This window comes from Rhinopithecus roxellana, chromosome 17 (genome assembly GCF_007565055.1).
Source record: "Rhinopithecus roxellana isolate Shanxi Qingling chromosome 17, ASM756505v1, whole genome shotgun sequence".
Taxonomy (NCBI): domain Eukaryota; kingdom Metazoa; phylum Chordata; class Mammalia; order Primates; family Cercopithecidae; genus Rhinopithecus; species Rhinopithecus roxellana.
In genome coordinates, this window is record NC_044565.1 from 20,136,646 (window position 1) to 20,155,208 (window position 18,563).

The window sequence follows — 18,563 nt, forward strand, 5'->3', positions numbered from 1 at the left end:
TCCTATCTACAGTCTCATTGGTTCTCTAAGCATCCCCAAGATGACAGAAAAATAATAGATTTCATTCTCAGAGAAACAGGCTCAGATGGGGAGGACTGGTTCAAGGGTCTGGTTTGGGGGCCATTGTATTCTTTTACCCACACTCCCGGTCTGTGTAGGGTTGGATCAAGTAGGGAAGGGAGAGGAAGGAGCTATCTCCCAGGGGTGGAGTCCTTTGGGTGATGGGCTTTCTAAGGAGCCCGAAGGGTAGAGACCGATGGGACTAACCAAACTGGGGACCTTCACACACAGATACCAGCTTTTAATCAAACAGCAGCTTTTACTGAGCTCCAGGTAGGGCTGGCCCAGCATGGCCAGTACGGCAGGCTGCCCTCGAGGGCCAGTCTGTGGCATGACAGGAAATGCAGGGGTGCACATGTTGGGGCTGCCCTTTGGCACTCACTGGGGTGGGTCAAGGGAGAGCAAACACCAAGGTCCTCTGGAGACCAGAACCGGCCAGTGCAGCCGTTTGGCTTCTGCTTCAGGACCAGCTGGCTCAGTCCCCAGGCCCTGAGGCAGTGCCTGCATCCTGGGTCTGTGGGGCACTACTGCTGTCACTGCTCTGAGGGAGAAAGACGGCCAGAAGCACAATCAGGATGATGAGCAGGCCACCGACCACCACCAGCCCCAAGCAGACCCGGCTACGGATGTTCTCCCAGCGCTTCTTCTGGGCCAGGGTCTTTGTAGTCTTGCTGAAGGTTGAGCTCTGTGGATACCCCCAGACACAAAGTGAGAGTAAGCTCGTACCCCCTTTGCCTGGGAGCCAGCTCCTCCCAGACCCATCTGAGTAAGGCTTAGTCTCTTCCTGCATCCTCCCCATCTTGTCTGCTTTCTTTCTTGTTTTTTTTTTTTATTTGTTTTTTGTTTTGTTTTGTTTTGTTTTGTTTTTGAGATGGAGTCTCTTCCTGTCACCCAGGCTGGAGTACAGTGGCACAATCTCAGCTCACAGGAGAATTCAAGAAATTCTCCTGTCTCAGCCTCCCTAGTAGCTGGGACTACAGGCACATACCACTGCGCCCAGCTAATTTTTGTATTTTTAGTTGAGACAGAGTTTCACCATGTTGGCCAGGCTGGTCTTGAACTCCTGACCTCGTGATTCACCCGCCTCGGCCTCCCAAAATGCTGGGATTACAGGCATGAGCCACCGTGCCCGGCCTTGTCTGCTCTCTTTCTATACCACCTGCCGTGGAACCCTCCCCGCCTGACTCATCTCAAACACCAGTGTGGCCCTTTGACTTTCAGCCCTAGTGTCTCACCCTCAGTTAACAATGCCAGTACTCAGGCTGGACACAGTGGTTCATGCCTGTAATCCCAGCACTTTGGGAAGCCGAGGTGGGAGTATCTCTTGCATCTAGGACTTCAAGACCAGACTGAGCAACATGGTGAGACCTCATCTCTACAAAAAATCAAAAATCAAGGCCGGGCGCGGTGGCTCAAGCCTGTAATCCCAGCACTTTGGGAGGCCGAGACGGGCAGATCACGAGGTCAGGAGATCGAGACCATCCTGGCTAACACGGTGAAACCCCGTCTCTACTAAAAAATACAAAAAAACTAGCCGGGCGAGGTGGCGGGCGCCTGTAGTCCCAGCTACTCGGGAGGCTGAGGCAGGAGAATGGCGTAAACCCGGGAAGCGGAGCTTGCAGTGAGCTGAGATCCGGCCACTGCACTCCAGCCTGGGCGACAGAGCAAGACTCTGTCTCAAAAAATAAATAAATAAATCAAAAATCAGCCAGGCACGGTGGTACATGCTTATAGTCCTAGCTCCTCAGGAGGCTGAAGCAGGAGGATCGCTTGAGCCTGGGAGGTAGAGGCTGCAGCAGATGTGATTGAGTCACTGCACTAGCCTGGGCAACAGAGTGAGACCCTGTCTCAAAGTAAAAAAGAAACAAAAAACAACGCCAGTCTTCTACCTTTAGGAAGGTCCACAGCTTCAAACCAAGGCCTTATTTTGTGGGGTCTCTCTGTTGCATGTCTAGGCTATGGGTGCCTGAGCAAACCCAGAGGCCCCACACTGGCCCTCAGTAAGGCCTCAACCCCACCAACGACCTGGAGATCCTGAATACAGCCCAAGAGAGCCTTTCCCAATCCTCTCCCCTCCCCTCCATGCTCCCCCAGGCCTCACACCATATCCAGGAGTTGCTCTGAACGCTGCTCCAGTTCGGCCAGCTTCCCATCACGCTCCAGGACCTTGTCGAAGTTGTTAAGCATAATTTCCGTCACCTCGTTCGCCTGCCGCTGGCACCGCTCCAACTCTTTTCCTGCCTGGGCACCAAGCCCAAGGTCAGGGATGCATGAGGCCCCCACCTGACCCTCATCTGCCCCTGAGATCTAGAAGCCTCCTTCTCCCCCGGTAGGTGGGTACAGCATGAGAGTAACAGCATCCTTCGTGTAAGGGTGTGATGTGTGTGGAGTGAAGGGCTGGCCTTCGGGGTGAGTGCAGCATACCTTAGGTCTCACAGGCTCCACCACTTACACATCAAGGCAGGGTGACCTAGGACCTAGGCCGGCCCTGGCTTCCAGCACCTCAGCTTCCTCTAAGCTGTCCCAAGGTGGGATCTTCCCAGGACCCCACCCTCCCACAAAGCTGATTCTTTTCTCACCTGCTCCAGAATGGCCTCTACCCAATCTTAGGGCACAGCTGCCCTAAGGTTTCCCACTGGCCTAAGAAGGCAGCAAGGAATGGGTAACCAAGCTACCTGGCTGGAACACACAGGGAGGAGACCTACCCTACAGGCTAGAAAGGTAATTTTGAAGCAGCACACATCATAGTCTCTGCCTAACCCCTCTCGCCCCAAACTGAGAAGCTCAGATCTCCCTCCCTGGGCCTCTGACTGGTCAGGCCAGTTCTGCCTCCTGGCCTGATCTGCTCCCTATATCACTGCCCCAACTTCCCTCTCTGCCTGGGAACCTCAGTGGTACCAGCCCCTGGCCTCCAGCCTTCCAGTCAGCTGGGGTCCTCACTGGGGTCCAACTTACAGAGATGAGACCAACTCTTAGATTTCCCAGCCTGGGCAGCGGCTTTGCCTCCCTTCCCAGCTCATTTCAGAGGACTGGGAAGGGAGGTCTTGGATCCAAGCTGGGGAAGGTTGAAACGACAGGGGAGAGAGAAAATCTGGGTCATGTGCAAGAAAGGCACTGGGCTTTGGGTGCACGTAACAGAGACCCCAAGCAGGAGGTCCTAGTATAAGCCAGAAGCCTAGGAGCAGGGACATTTCAGGGAGATGAATACCAGTGGATTAGCAAACCACAGAAACTCCTTCCTCTTAGCCTAGTTCTCCACAGCCCATTCCTGTTCCCTTCCCCTCCTTACAAGAAGGGCAAGCTTTGTTTTCTGCCAGCCCACGTCACCCATTGTCTACAACAGACATTTTGGCACTTGACTGAATTCCACTTAAAACCAGAAAACCTTCAAGCCTATAATCCCAGCACTTTGGGAGGCCGAGACGGGCGGATCACGAGGTCAGGAGATCGAGACCATCCTGGCTAACACGGTGAAATCCCGCCTCTACTAAAAATACAAAAAAAAACTAGCCGGGCGAAGTGGCGGCGCCTGTAGTCCCAGCTACTCGGGAGGCTGAGGCAGGAGAATGGCGTAAACCTGGGAGGCGGAGCTTGCAGTGAGCTGAGATCTGGCCACTGCACTCCAGCCCCGGCGACAGAGTGAGACTCTGCCTCAAAAAAAAAAAAAAAAAAAAAAAAACCAGAAAACTTAAGTGTTAGAAGAGATCTGGTGGTCACAGAGGGCCACCTCCCACTCAGGCAAGAATCCTCCTTCAGGTTCCTTGCAGCTGCTTGGTACACAGCCTCCAAGAATTCCCAGTGTATGAGTCCTATCTCCCCAGCTGGACCACAAACTCCCAGAGGGAGGGCAGGGAGCAGTGCCCTGCCTTTGTCCACCACCATCCCACCAGGAGGCCAGCACAGTGCTGACCATTGCAAGCAAGGACTCAGTGAGTGGGCCAATTACTATACAGCCTAATCAAAAGCAACTCTTATTCTCAAGAGATGTTCTCCCAGCATGTTTTTCTAGCCCTGCATGAGTTTCGAGGGGCAGGCATTTGAAATCCAAATAGGTCAATATTTACCCACGAGCTAGAAAAGCAACCTGCTTCAAGAGAGGTCAGGCAAACCACTGTAGGGGAGGGTACGCTCATAGGCTGGAGGAAGCAGTAAGCAGGAAACACAGAGGAACAACGAAGAGAGCAGGGAAACTGCACTCTCACCTTTTCTTAAGTCAACCATCATCACTATTATTACTATTATAGCATTCAACAAGGCTCTGTCATTCAATCCTTTGAATTTCCCCACATTCAAATACTCCAAGGCAGGCTGGGCACGGTGGCTCACACCTGTAATCCCAGCACTTTGGGAGCCTGAGGCAGGCAGATCACTTGAGGCCAGGAGTTCGAGACCAGCCCAGCCAACATGGTGAAACCCTGTCTCTACTAAAAATACAAAAATTAGCCAGGCATGGTGGTGCGTGCCTGTAATCCCAGCTACTTGGGAGGCTGAGGTGGGAGAATCGCTTGAACCTGGGTGGCGGAGGTTGCAGTGAGCTGAGATCACACCACTGCATTCCAGCCTGGGCAACAGAGCAAGACTCCGTCTCAGCAAACAAAACAAAACAAAACAAAAAATAAAATTAAATAGTCCAAGGCCAGACGCGGTGGCTCACACCTGTAATCCCAGCACTTTGGGAGGCCGAGGCGGGCAGATCACGAGGTCAGGAGATCGAGACCATCCTGGCTAACAAGGTGAAACCCCGTCTCTACTGAAAAATACAAAAATTAGCTGGGCATGGTGGCGGGTGCCTGTAGTCCCAGCTACTCGGGAGGCTGAGGCAGGAGAATGGTGTGAACCCGGGAGGCGGAGCTTGCAGTGAGCTGAGATTGTGCCACTGCACTCCAGCCTGGGCAACAGGGTGAGACTCCATCTCAAAAAATAAAAATAAAAAAATAAAAATAAATAGTCCAAAGCAAAAACTTGAGAATGGATAAAGACTCGAAAATAAGAGTCACTGCTAGAGACTGGGAAAATACTGGATATTATCTTTATATATATATATATATTCTAAATGCTACAGCTGTTTTTACCTTATTCTTCAACAAGGGGTGATATTTGGGTCACATTCTCCAGAGGGCTGGCTGTGCTTCCAGCTGTAATCTGGACCAGTCTCCCCCAATGCAAAGCCAGGCCTGCCTGGAGCCAAGATGGACCCAGGCCCAAAAGAACACACTGACTGCAGGGAACACAGAGGCCTTAGACTCAAGTCTCGGGCCCTCTTTGGCCCCCACTCAACCAGAGGAAAAAGGACGCTACCTATATCCACAGGTCTCTGCTGGCACTGTGAGAAATAAAGCTCCAGGGACCCTGGAAGGAGGTAAGCAAGAGGACAAGGGTCACACTGCCTTATGCCACACTGTAACTCAGCATAATGTCTGCAGACAGCAGATATGTGATAAACAGTTCCTGAATGAATTGTGCCTATATTTTTAAAGATGGGGTCTTTCTATGTTGCCCAGGATGGTCTTGAGCTCCTAGGCTCAAGCAGTCCTCCCACCTCAGCCTCCCAAAGTGCTGGGATTATAGGCATGAACCATCATGCCCGGCCTAACTGTGCCTATTCTTAAAGAGACCACTTTGCCCTGGGGAAAATACATACGTAATACAATTAGAGAAGAGGAAAGAGTTACACTGTGTGATACAGATAGTAAGTGTTGGAGCTGCCACAGAGAGGGTGCCATTGCGGGGGGTGACCCCTTGAAGGATGGCATGGAGCTGGGACATTCTGGCACTGAGAGATAGGGATACACCCTGACAGTGAGGACCAGGCAGAGGATGGGCGGGACAGGGTGAGGCTACAGAAGGCAGAATAGGTCAGGTAGAGAAGACTGGCTCCAAGTGAGTGATAAAACTTAAGAGCTAGTGTGGGTTTTTGAGTCAAGGGTGACAGTCAAGAAGTGCTTCAGGATAATTTCTCTATTGGTGGTAGACAGGCACAGATAGAAGTAAGAAAACGGCAGAGAGGCCAGCCAGAGGGGTGGAGAAGTACCATCAGCAAGGCTGTGAGGAGATGCCCACCAGGACAGAGAGAGGTGACAAGCAGAGCGTGGAGAAAGGAAGAAGAGTGAGAGAGGCATTTCTGAGACCTGAGGCCAGAAGGCTGCAGGGCTTGGAATTTTGAGCCAGAGCAAGCGGGGAGCAGTTGTGTCATTGCCAGAGAGTGGCAGTTACACAGGAAATGTTCTTGACTGTTGCCCCCTGTACAGAATATCCCCACTATGACACTCAAACCTTTCAGGTTTTTCTGGGCTCAATCTCTTTGATTCCTCCTTTGAAAATGCAGTTCTCAAAACCACACCATCTGGGCCAGGCACGGTGGCTCATGCCTGTAATCCCTGGACTTTGGGAAGCCAAGGTGGGCAGATCACGCCTCTACCAAAAAATACAAAAATTAGCCGGGCAAAGTGGTGCCTGCCCATAGTCCCAGCTACTTGGGAGGCTGAAGCAGGAGAATTGCTTAAACCTGGGAGGCAGAGGCTGCAGTGAGCCAAGATTGCACCACTGCCCTCCAGCCTGGGCGAAGGAGTGAGACCCTGTCTCAAAAAAAACAAAGAAACAAAAACAAAAAAAACCTCCCTATCCTAACTCTCCTTGTCTCCCCGTCTCCTGTCTAGTATCCAAGAAACCCTGTTCTAACTGTCGTCAGATGAATGGGTGCAAGTACTGGTATAACATCGCCTCCCTAAGTCAGCACTCAGCTCAGAGACTAGGAGTAGAGCTCTGCTTTGCACCCCTCTGTTGAAATCCTGCTTCTGCCACTCACTAGCTGAGTGACTGAGACTGAGGATATGACCTTTCTGACCTCCACTTCCTCTTCTGTAAAGTGCTGATAATAATGATTTCTCTTACAATGTTAGCTAAGGATTATGTGACATATTCATTTGTGATGTAAATCAAAAGCTTAGCACAACGCCTGGCACATACTAAATGCTCAATAAATAAGGGCTATTATTATTGATGTGGCCCACATTTCCCAGCTCTGTTTTTTTTTTTTTTTTTTTTTTTAGCAGTCAGATCTCAGGAATTGTACAATATGGCCAGGTGTGGTGGCTCACACCTGAAATCCAGCACTTTGGGAGGCCGAGGCGGGCAGATCACAAGGTCAGGAGTCAGATCACCGGTCTGGCCAATATGGTGAAACCCTGTCTCTACTAAAAATACAAAAATTAGCCAGGCGTGGTGGCAGGCACCCGTAATCCCAGCTACTTGGGAGGCTGAGGCAGGAGAATCACTTGAACTTGGGAGGCGGAGGTTGCAGTGAGCTGAGATTGTGCCGCTGCACTCCAGCCTGGATGCAGAGCGAGACTCTATCTCAAAAAAAAAAAAAAAAAAAGAATTGTGTAATACATATGGTCAATAAAACCTCTTCGTTTTACAAAATGCACAGCCAAGCAAGCTCTTCCCTATGGCAAACTTGTACACATAGTACACATAATTGTTTCTAACCCGTAGCTCAGAACTTTACATGGGCCTTTGGTAACCAGCATCTAGTTTATTTTCATCTGGCACTGCAGGCTGTTGAGGTTTTACATCTTGAGCAAGAATAACAGCCACCATTCAGTGGGCACATACTCTGAGCTAAGCACTATGCTGCTTGCTGTTCATTTGCTCTGCCTCATTTAATCTTCACCCAACAACCCATTGAAGACCATATTATTAACCCAGTTATTTTGTTTGCTTGTTTGTTTTTGTTTTGAGACACAGTCTTACTCTGTCACCCAGGCTGGAGCGCAATGGCACGATCTCGGCTCACTGCAACCTCCACCTCCTGGGTTCAAGTGATTCTCCTGCCTCAGCCTCCCGAGTAGTTGGGACTACAGGCGTGTGCCACCACACCCAGCTATTTTTTTACATTTTTAGTACAGACAGGGTTTCACCATGTTTGCCAGGCTGGTCTTGAACTCTCGACCTTGTGATCTGCCCGCCTTGGCCTCCCAAAGTGCTGGGATTACAGGTGTGAGCCACTGCGCCTGGCCTTTTCCCAGTTTTATAGGAAACTTTGGCTCAGAGGTATTAAATCACCTGTATAAGATCACAGATCCAGTAAGTAGAAGATATGGGAGTTGAACCAACACAGACTCCAGGCATCACATTCATAACGGGTGTGCTAAATTAGATACAGGTACAAGGAGGTCAAACACTTTAGCTGACTGGCTAAAGAACCACCAAACCTTTTGATGCTACCAACTTAATTTGTGTGCATATGAGGGAGGCCCGCGGCTCAACACACACATTCTTTGGAGAGAGGATCATCTACAAGATTAATAAATTCAAGTAATTACTCATTCCATTTCCATCTTTCCTATCCTGCTTTGTTCCTGCTCTGTCCCCTATACTTGTCACCATGCTGGCATGAAGGACATGCCCAAGAAATCCTTGTTGGTTGAGTGAGTCACAGAGAATAAAAGAAAAGTAAAAGGAAGAAGGACCAGGGAGGGAAAGGGGATGGGTGGAAGGAAGGGAAAGAGCTAGGGTGAGAAAGGGGCAATAGTGAAGAAGAAACAGGAAGAGGCTAGGAGATGGATGGGTGGAGGAGCGACCTCCCCAGGCTCTCCTCCACAGACTGCCTCAAATGTACCCGTGAGAATCCCCAGGTTTCCCAGTACCCTCCTCCCCCAATAAATTATCCTGCCTTCAGCCTTCACTTCAGGAGCTTCTCCCCAAAAGCTAAGGGCCGGCTGAAGCCCACCCCTACCCCTGCCTGACCCCTTGCCCTGCACACCCTGAAGTGGGCTCTGGGCTCTGCCCTATTCTCAGAGCCTTCCTCAGCTTCCCAGCATGGCCTCAGAGCTCAGTGCTACCTTCCTGCCCCACTTCCTCTTCCTGCCTCCAAATTCCCTGGAGATGAGGCCATCCAGGCATTGACCCCTAGCCAGGCCACATCCATCACACCTCTGTCAGTTTCTCCGAGGCAAAATCTTAAAGCACCAAGCCTACTTCCTGCCCAGTCCATCTTCCCAGGAGCCCTAGGGAAAGGGGGAAACTGGCACCAGCTGTTCCTGACATCTTCGCCTTGGAGATGGCAAGTGAGGACAGAGGCCAGGATATGCAGCAGGAGTGGGGGGTGACTCAACTCAGGAATGTGTCACTAGGTAGAGGTTAGCAGCGAGTCAGGCCTGTGCCACACTCTGATAACTTCAGTGGAACTTTCAGAGTAAACATCTCCCTTTCTCTTTCTCTAGGGGAGGAGTTAGTCCTCCAACACCCTGCCATGGGGCTGGAATGGCCTCTGCCACCCCATCTGCTCAAGTTTCCAACTCCTGAGCCAGGCTTGGCTCCTCACAGCCGCGGAAAGGGCTGACGAGGTCATTACATTTCCTACCACTTCTTAGCAGTGGGTTCTGAGTGCCAGGCGGGTCTCTGCCATTGTGTCTCCTTTAACCTCGCAAGAACCCAACAAGGCAGGTATTACTGACCCCACTTCACAGATGCGGAAAAGGAGGCTCAGGGAGGTTAAGTGACTCGCCCCGGGTCACAGAGCTGGGATCCCAGCCCGGAGTCCTCCAAAGTCGGTGCTCTTAACCGCTTCGCTTCAGAAGAATGGGGAGCCCGGGCCCCGCTCGCTCTGCGCGGTGCAGCCAGGACGAGGCTCACGCATTTCCCTCCCAGGCAGCCCGCGGGGAGTGGAGGGTCCGCCCCATCCTGCTCCGGCAGTGGTCACCGCCTCGGGTCTGACCCGCATGGGCCCTAGGGTACGCCCCGGCCTGTGGACTTCGGACTCCTTTCTCCCACCCTCGCCACTCGCCCTCTGCCCATCGCAGGGCTGGCCGGCCCCGCCCGGGCCCTCACCATCGCCGCTGCCGCCACCACCTCGACCGCTCCCGGCTTCTCTGCCGGCTGAGCGGCCGCAGTGCCAGCGGTCCGGGAGGAAGCGCAGGGGCGGGGCGGGGCGGGCCGCCGAGAGAGGGCGGGGGGCGCGCCTTCCGCGAGCGGCGACCGAAACAGAGTCAAATCGAAAGCGATGGGCCACAGCGACCCGGGTCCGTAGAGTCGCCTCCTCCCGGGCCCCAGGAGCCTGAATTCGAATGACACCTCAGCCTGGTGAACGGCCACACCTCGGGGCCTGATCTGTGGAATGGGCACAGTGGAGTGAGCCCTGGAGTCTCCTAGGTCGGGTTTAGCTCAAGAGGCATCATTCATTCACTCAACAAACACCCTATGAGTGTCACGGTCAGGCACCACGCTAGGTCCTGGAGACGCCATGAACAAGCCAGGTAGGGTCTTTGTCACCTTGGTGAGTGCATCTCACCCAGAACCAAAAACAGGCCCCCCCAAAGTTTTGAAACTAAAGACAAGTGGTGATTGCACAACATTCTGAATACATGTCATTGATTTGTGCACTTTAAAATAATAAACTGTATGTTATGTGACTTTCACCTCTATTCAAAAAGAAAGCAGCCCCACATGGGCAAAGTACTAGCTCTAGCCTTTCTGTATGTCTCTCCTCACCATGAGGGCAAGTGCAGCTCTGTGCTGGCCTGCACCTGCTCCTCAGTCAGAGGATGGGGGAGGGTGGTGTGTCTGCTACCACTTCAGAGCCTTCCTGAGCCGAATCTACCCATCCTCTCCTCTCACTGCTGCAGAGAAACCACCAGCTACCTGTTCTCCACTACTCCAAGCTGCCTCAGACATCTTAAAATAAGGTCCCTCTTTTATTTTTTTTTAAGAGAGAGAGAGACAAGGGCTCACTATGTTGACCAGGCTGGTCTCGAACTCCTGGCCTCAAGCAGTTCTTCTGCCTCAGGCTTCCAAAGTGTTGGGATTACAAGTGTGAGCCACTGGGCCTAGTCCCTTAAATAAAGTCTCTCTTGACCAACAGAGTTGAAAGTTTCCCTCTCTGGGGCTAAGCCTCTGTGAATACAGAAGTCCCAGACCAAGAGGTTTTCACAGACCCTCACCCCCACCTTGGACAGCCTGGGTCCCAAGGCAGAAGCTTCACTTCAGTTCTTTACACCTTGAATCCAGGAGAGAAAGGATTAATATATGTAGCAAAGACTACCCCAAGGCCGGGCATGGTGGCTCCCACTTGTAATTCCAGCACTTTGGGAGGCCAAGGCGGTAGGATTGCTTGAGCCCAGGTGTTTGAGACCAGCCTGGGCAACATAGTGAGACTATGTCTCTACTAAAAATACAAAAATTAGCCAGGTGTGGTAGCACACACCTGTGGTCCCAGCTACAAGGGAGGCTGAAGCAGGAAGATCTCTAAAGCCCAGGAGGTGGAGGTTACAGTGAGCCATGATCACACCACTGCACTCCAACCTGGGCAACAGAGTAAGATTCTATCTCTGAAAAAATAAAAATAAAAATCTTATAAGGGTCTTTTCTGACCTTTCCTCCTCCCTGCCCAAATTTCAGAGCATGATTCTTCCAGAGCCTGACTTGCCAATCTAGTCCCAAATCCTGACTCTCAACCCTTCCCCTTCCTCCTGACAACAGGTTGTTTCCAATGCTGGAAAACCTGTAGAGGAAACAGGAACAGAGATAGCAAGAACCCTCCCTGCAAACCAAGGCAGACTGAGCACTGGAAAAAGTAACAGTGATGGTGGAACCTGGTAGGGAGGAGGGGGGCCTGAAGACAGAAAGGCTCATTGTGCATGGAGGGGAAGGAGAGCCATTGGCCCTGTCCTGTCACACTGACTGACTATGCACAGCCATGGGATGTGGAGGAGAGATGCTTGCCCCCTTGGGATAACTGAGACCCAGAGGCCTTGCTAAGTCCCAGAAGACAAGGACAGAGAAAAGACAAATAGAACATGCAGAAGCACAAGGAAAGGAATAGCAGTCCATTTCCTCCACCCCTCGACTCTAAGACTACACAGTCGTTGAAGAGAGATGGCTCTGGTGGAAGAGGCAGGAGGCCTTCAAGCAGCTCTTAAACACCCTGTCCGGGTAGGCTTCATGCCTCAGCTAACAATTCCAGAAGAAGAGTACTACAGGGCCATGGCAGGACCCAATGGGAACACTTAAAAATCTTGCATACCACCCCAAAATGCTATAAAGGTTTTGAATTTTCCATATGCCAAGACTCCCAGAAAATTCTTGTTCTTGAGACCTGTGACAATGAATGGAACCGGGAGGAATAAAGAAAGACATCTTTCTTCTCCAAACATATACTCTTTGCCCTTCAAACCACTTGGACCTCAAATGAGAGAATTTCAGCCAGAAGTTATCCTTGGGAAGAAAAGAAATAGAAAAGCCAAAGGCAAAATGGGAAGAGAGAAAGTGACTCACACATATAGGGATACTGAAAGGTCTTTATTGCCCACTGGCCACCAGCAGTTTCCCAGCCACATGCTGGGCCCTCTAGGTCTCTCCAGCCCACTCTAAGGACCCATGAAATGCATCCACAGTCCAGCTCTCTTTTTTCTGTCCTTCTGGGGGACCAAGTTACCCTCTGGGGCATACTACAAGGCAGCAGGGCCTCAGGGAGAGGGGTAGGAGGACCGAGCAGCATTCTCTGTAGAGGAGGACAGGAAAGGAGACCCTCTTGGCACCCATTTACAGAGGGTTGTCCCTGACGAGAAGGGCAGGTGGGAGAGGTTCCCTATTACTTAAGAGAAGGCACCAGTGGCAAAGAGCACAATGAAGAGAATGATGATAAAAACAATCACGCAGATAAGGACAATCATCTTCACATTCTTCCACCAGAATTTCCGAGCCACCTTCTGCGATGTCGTCTTGAAGTGCTCAGACTGTTGGGGAAAAGGCAGAGTGAGTGACCCAGTGGATCCTCCCACTGGAACAACAGTGTAAGTACAAGTGCAACCCACAGGCCAAACTTGTTTTTGTTTTTTTTGAGATGGAGTCTTGCTCTGTCGCCCAGGCAGTGGCTCGATCTTGGCTCACTGCAGCCTCCACCTCCTGGGTTCAAGTGATTCTCCTGCCTCAGCCTCCTGACTAGCTGGGATTACACCACCACACCCAGCTAACTTTTGTATTTTTAGTAGATACGAGATTTCACCATGTTGGCCAGGCTGGTCTTGAACTCTTGACCTCAAGTAATCCGCTCTCCTGGGGTGGGATTACAGGTGTGAGCCACTGTGCCCGGCCTTCAAGCCAGATATCTGTCTGTTTGTTTGTTTGTTTGTTTTTGTTTTCTTGAGACAGAATTTCACTCTGCTGCCCAGGCTGGAATGCAGTGGCGCAATCTCAGTTCACTGCAACCTCCACCTTCCGGGTTCAAGCGATTCTCCTGCCTCAGCCTCCTGAGTAGCTGGGATTACAGGCATGCACCACCATGTCCAGCTAATTTTTGTATCTTTAGTAGAGATGGGGTTTCACCATGTTGGCCAGGCTGATCTTAAACACTTGACCTCAGGTGATCCACCTGCTTTGGCCTCCCAAAGTGCTGGGATTACAGGCATGAGCCACGGCACCCGGCCTTGTTTGTTGGTTTTTTGAGACAGGGTCTAGCTCTGTCACCCAGGCTGAAGTGCAGTGGCACAATCTTGGCTTACTGTAGCCTCCATGTCCAGGGCTCAAGCAATCCTCCCACTTCAGCCTCCCTAGTGCTGGGATTATAGGCACATGCCACCATGCTCAGCTCAAGCCATACATCTTAATACTGACACTGTAAGCTGAGGTAGCAAACTGCTAAATAAAATATGCTCTGGCCGGGCACGGTGGCTCACACCTATAATCCCAGCACTTTGGGAGGCTGAGGCAGATGGATCTCCTGAGGTCAGGAGTTCATGACCAGCCTGGCCAACATTGTGAAATCCCCTCTCTACTAAAAATAAAAAAAAATTAGCCAGGCATAGTGGTGGGTGCTTGTAATCCCAGCTACTTGGGAGGCTGAAGCAGGAGGATCACTTGAACCTGGGAGGCGGAGGTCGCAGTGAGCCAAGATCACACCAATGCACTCCAGTCTGGGTAACAGAGTGAGACTCCATCTCAAAAAAAAAAAAAAAAAAAAGCTCTATCTTGCCTACCTTGACAAATGTACCTTCCTAAAAATCTGGAAGGCCGGGTTGAAATTTAGAATGCTCAGGATCCTAGGAAGTCTCCACCTAGATATGACGAGGGGTCCCCATTCTCTTCTTACCCCTGCACTGTCATGCACACTGAGGGGTCCCTGACACCTGCTTACACCCAGGGGTACAACACTGGCAGCACAATCTGCCCCCCCAGTCTGCCCTTGGGAGGGCAGATCCTGGGACTGAGGGATGCAGGTTCCAGGTGGGCACATCTCCCAGCTCCAGGACTCCTTGCCCCATCGTGACTGCTGAGGCTGGAGGAGGGACCAGGACAGTACAGAGGGTTGGAAGTAAGGGAACTCCTCCTCCTCCATGCACTCTTCCCCATGCCCAGCAATTCGAGTTATAGACACTAAATTTCCTAGTGCTTGTCCAGGCATGGTGACTCAAGTCTGTAATCCCAGCACTTTGAGAGGCCAAGGTAGGTGGATCACCTGAGTTCAGGAGTTCGAGACCAGCCTGGCCAACATGGCAAAACTTTGTCTCTACTGAAAATACAAAAATTAGCAGGTGTGGTGGTGCATACTGTAATCCCAGCTACTCAGGAGGCTGAGGCAAGAGAATCATTTGAACCCAGGAGGCGAAGGTTGCAGTGAGCCGAGATTGCACCACTCTAGCCTGGGCAACAGAGTGAGGCTCTATTAAAAAAAAAAAAAAAAAATCCCGGGGCTGTGCTCCCCAAATTAAGCTACAATTAAGCTACAGAAACAAGCAATGAGCCCCAGGGAGACAAGGGAGCAATACCCAAGAGCCAAGAGTTCACACAGGACTAAGAAAGCCAGAGCCAGCTTCCCAGCTGGACACAAAACCTGAGGCTCCAGACTTTGCTCAACTTTGGAGTTACTTCCTCCCTGAAACAGCTGCCCTCAGGCCCTGGCTGGAGAGAGAGAAGAATGAGGTCTAGCAAGATGTGTGGGAGATATTATTTTAGCCTTCATCTAGCAGGGGACCCTGGGATCAAAGCATTTCTCTGCTCTTTCCCCCTTCTTTTTAAAGCCAACTCAGCAAGATGCCAGCAATTTCCCACCCCTTGTCTAATAGCTCCTAGAGAAGGCTAGAGGCCATATGTGGGGGTTTCCTCAAAGCCAATACTTCTGCCCTGGGAAGGTCAGATCCAAATGATTGTCATGGGCAGGCTTCAAAGGGAAAACAAGTTTCCCAGGAGAGAAGCCTGAGAATGCATGGGCTGACTGACCTATCAGTCTCAGAACATGCCTCTGTGGGTGAGCTGCCATAGTCATGGGACCCGTCATGGGATCCATTCCCTGGGATCCATAACAATCTGTGGAGCAGAGCAGATTCAGAAGTGGAGACTCAGCTCACATCAGCTCCCAAACCAGGTGAAAGGCAACAGAAATGTCACACTTCTGACCCTCCTGTTCATTTTGCCCCACCAAAAAGAAATCCCCTCCCTCCCTCTTGAAAACTCCAGCCCCCAGTGGGGTCCCTGTCTCACTGTGGCTTCCAGATCCTCTGTCTTGTTGCGGAGATGTTCCAAGTTTTCCCCTCGGGCCAGGATCCGCTCCACATTCTGGGTCATAATATTCTTAACTCCCTCCACCTCACTCTGCAGGTTCCGCACGCGATCATTTCCTCCACCTTCACTGGCTTCCTCCTGCGCAGCAACACAGGGTTAATTAGACCAAGTGGTGGGGGAACTGGAGACTTGGCCTCAGAGGTCTGGGGAGGGTAAGGCCTCAGGCAAACTTCAGCTTTTTGTAAAATGCTTGAAATGTTTACAAAGAGAATGTTTTCATGTATTACTTGTGTAATCAAAAATAAACGCATTTGTAAGCCCCAGAAGGTGAGACGTGATGCTAAAGAGACTAGATCAAACTTCTTTCAGGATTGTTAGGGCCCCTGACAAGGAAAAGCAGCACATCACTAAATCTCTCCCCCCTGCTTCCTTGCTCCCTAGAGAAGGCCGTAGAATACAGCAGAGCCAGCATCTCACAATGTTCCCTTTCCAGGGCAGAGCCCACCACTATTTACAATTCCCGGAGCCACCCCCGTTTCCTGATTTCTCAGGATCCTCATTGAAAGTGTCTGTGCTGGCCAGCAAAACACCCTCACCCAGCCTCACCCATCTGCCTCTCTAAATAGCTGCTGGAGCATGGCCCTGGCCGCAATGCCATTGCTGCTGTGACCCAGAACAACAGGCAACCAAGTACCCCAGAAGGTGCCCAGAGCCGTTGAGCCGCACACTTCTGCTTTCCCCACCACTGGGCACCACGCGCAGGCACCAAGCAACCACCTGCTTATGCAGATATTAAATAAAAATACCCGCCTGGGTATTGGGGGAAATGGAGGACTAGTCCTCCCTGGCTGATGTCTCATCTCAGAGGCTTCATGACAAGGTTTTTGAATAAGGAGAGAAAAATATTATTAAGCTCCTCCCTCCTTGACCTCCAAAAACAGGCCAGTGGCATGGGTCAGAACTAGCTTATCACAGAGAACCAACTTCTGGTTATCTTATAAACCCTTAGTTCTCTTCTTCATGTTAATGGAGAAAGGACACCCAAAGGACTCAGTGGACACACAAATCCCTTGTGTTTCTGTGTAGGGATAAAGTGAAAGGCCAGAGAGGAGAGCTCCTGCCGCTGGGCTGGAATCTGAACTGGAAACTGCCCAGGCACTGCCTGGTGGTGTCACAACACCCGCCTCAGGCTCCCTGGAGGAGGAAGGCACAACAACACTTTGCCTGGAATTCGGAGCCCCCACTGGCACTGGCACGGAAGCCCAGCTCCCCACTAGCACAGAGGTCAGGGGAGGGAGGAAGAAGGAGTAGAAACACCTGCTAGGACAGTTCAGAGCTATTTGCAGCCAAGTTGTCAAAGAGGAGAGGCCACAGGCAGCACTGGCCCAGCCCTCTAACTTTGCCACCAACTCTCCTCCCCCCACACAGCCAACCCCCAGTCCCGAGCCCCTTCTGGCTCCTCTTTAAATCAGCCCTTTCCTAGTTTCCAGTTCGCTCACCATGTCTCAGAGCAGCCCAGGCCGATCAGCAGGTGAATTCGCCTAGTTGGCTTCCTCCTAGGGTGGCCGTCAGCTCACTTCCTGCTTGCTCCAGCTTTTAGCCTGCCCCCGCCCACCTCGCATCTCGAGTCGCTCCAGCCACACCTAACTCAGGTTTCCCCAGGTAGGCGGGCACTCTTCACTGTCCACGCAGTGGCTTCCCAAACAAGAACTTAAGATTAGAGTAATAGGGATCTCAGATGTTAAAGGTCTTCTAACTTTTCAGGAATTAGAAAAGAAAGATCAAGCAGCCCTCCAAGGTTTCCTGAGGCTGGACCTCCTGATCTAGAAAGAGCAGCCATCTCTCTCTCTTTTTTTTTTTTTTTTAAATAGAGAGGAGGTCTCACCATGTTGCCCAGGCTGGTCTCAAACTCCTGGGCTCAGACGATCCTCCCACCTCAACCTCCCAAAGTCCTAGGAGCCATGACGCCCCACCAGCCATCTCCTTTTAATGTCTTGAATATCTGACTCCAGTTTCTAGAGACAGAGATCAACCATGCCAGCCCTGGCTCACAGGGAAACAAAATGCAGTTATGAAAATTTCTTGCTGGATAACACTTGTTCTCAGGTCCCTCAGTGACAGAAAACACTAAAACCCCTGAAGTCTGGAATACTGTGATCCTGGGCTCTGATTCTGAAAGCTCTGGGTTACTAGTTACAGGCCCCTGAGTGAACCTTTTCACCTCTGTGGAGTTTGCAGGTGCTGATGCTTAGCTCAGACAGTGCTGGTAAGAAGCAAAAAGAGGCCGGGCATGGTAGCTCATGCCTGTAATCCCAGCACTTTGGGAGGCCAAGGCAGGCAGATCACTTGAGGTCAGGAGTTCGAGACCAGCCTGGCCAACATGGCAAAACCCAGTCTCTACTAAAAATACAAAATAATTAGCCAGGCATGGTGGCAGGTGCCTGTAATCCCAGCTACTCAGGAGGCTGAGGCGGGAGAATCGCTTGAACCTGGGAGACAGAGAGTGCAGTGAGCTGAGACCATGCCATTGCACTCCAGCCTGGGCAACAAGAGCAAGACTCTGTCTCAAAAAAAAAAAAAAAAAAAAAAAGATAGCATGTGCAATGCACTGCCACTAGCACAGTGTCTATAATGATGGCTCACCAAACCCCTCCTTCCCTTCCAGAGTTCAGCAATTCTGCATTTCCCTTCAGGGGCCACCGCAGAGGTAATTGATCCCAGTCAGTGATCAGTGATCAGAAGACTGCCCTGGTGTACCAGAGCAGGGGGCCCAAGGCAAAGGACTTTTCCACTAACCTTGCTCCAGGCCGGAGAAAATCTGTTCTTCCTTAACAGTGTTTATCAAGACAGAAGAACAATAACAGGGACATTCAGAAGGGAACAAACATTCTTGACCCATTCCAGAAGAAATCAGTTCCAAGGAGGAAACGTCAGCTTTTCCAACAAATACTTTTTTTGTTTGTTTATTTTGTTTTGTTTTCTTGAGATGGTCTCCTTCTGTCACCCAG

At 51.2% G+C, this 18,563-nt stretch overlaps 2 protein-coding genes across 3 annotated transcripts; both read right to left on the minus strand.

Moving 5' to 3' along the window:
- Positions 1-284: 284 nt before the first annotated feature.
- Positions 285-10,043, minus strand: VAMP5 (vesicle associated membrane protein 5). Of its 2 annotated transcripts, none has more exons than XM_030921640.1 (3): positions 3,016-3,115; positions 2,164-2,301; positions 285-745 (listed from the first exon to the last, which is right to left on the minus strand). In XM_030921640.1, exons 2-3 carry the CDS (start codon positions 2,245-2,247, stop codon positions 536-538), a joined length of 294 nt encoding a protein of 97 aa, XP_030777500.1. In that variant the 5' UTR covers positions 2,248-2,301; positions 3,016-3,115; the 3' UTR covers positions 285-535. The 2 variants fall into 2 exon arrangements, with proteins under 2 accessions (XP_030777500.1, XP_010380261.2); XM_010381959.2 differs by lacking the exon at positions 3,016-3,115 and adding an exon at positions 9,892-10,043 and having other exon boundaries at positions 287-745.
- A 2,295-nt stretch (positions 10,044-12,338) lies between these two features.
- Positions 12,339-17,208, minus strand: VAMP8 (vesicle associated membrane protein 8). The gene is made up of 3 exons (XM_010381958.2): positions 17,055-17,208; positions 15,535-15,693; positions 12,339-12,794 (listed from the first exon to the last, which is right to left on the minus strand). The coding sequence occupies exons 1-3, from the start codon at positions 17,055-17,057 to the stop codon at positions 12,654-12,656; spliced, it is 303 nt and encodes a 100-aa protein (XP_010380260.1). The 5' UTR covers positions 17,058-17,208; the 3' UTR covers positions 12,339-12,653.
- Positions 17,209-18,563: the final 1,355 nt, after the last annotated feature.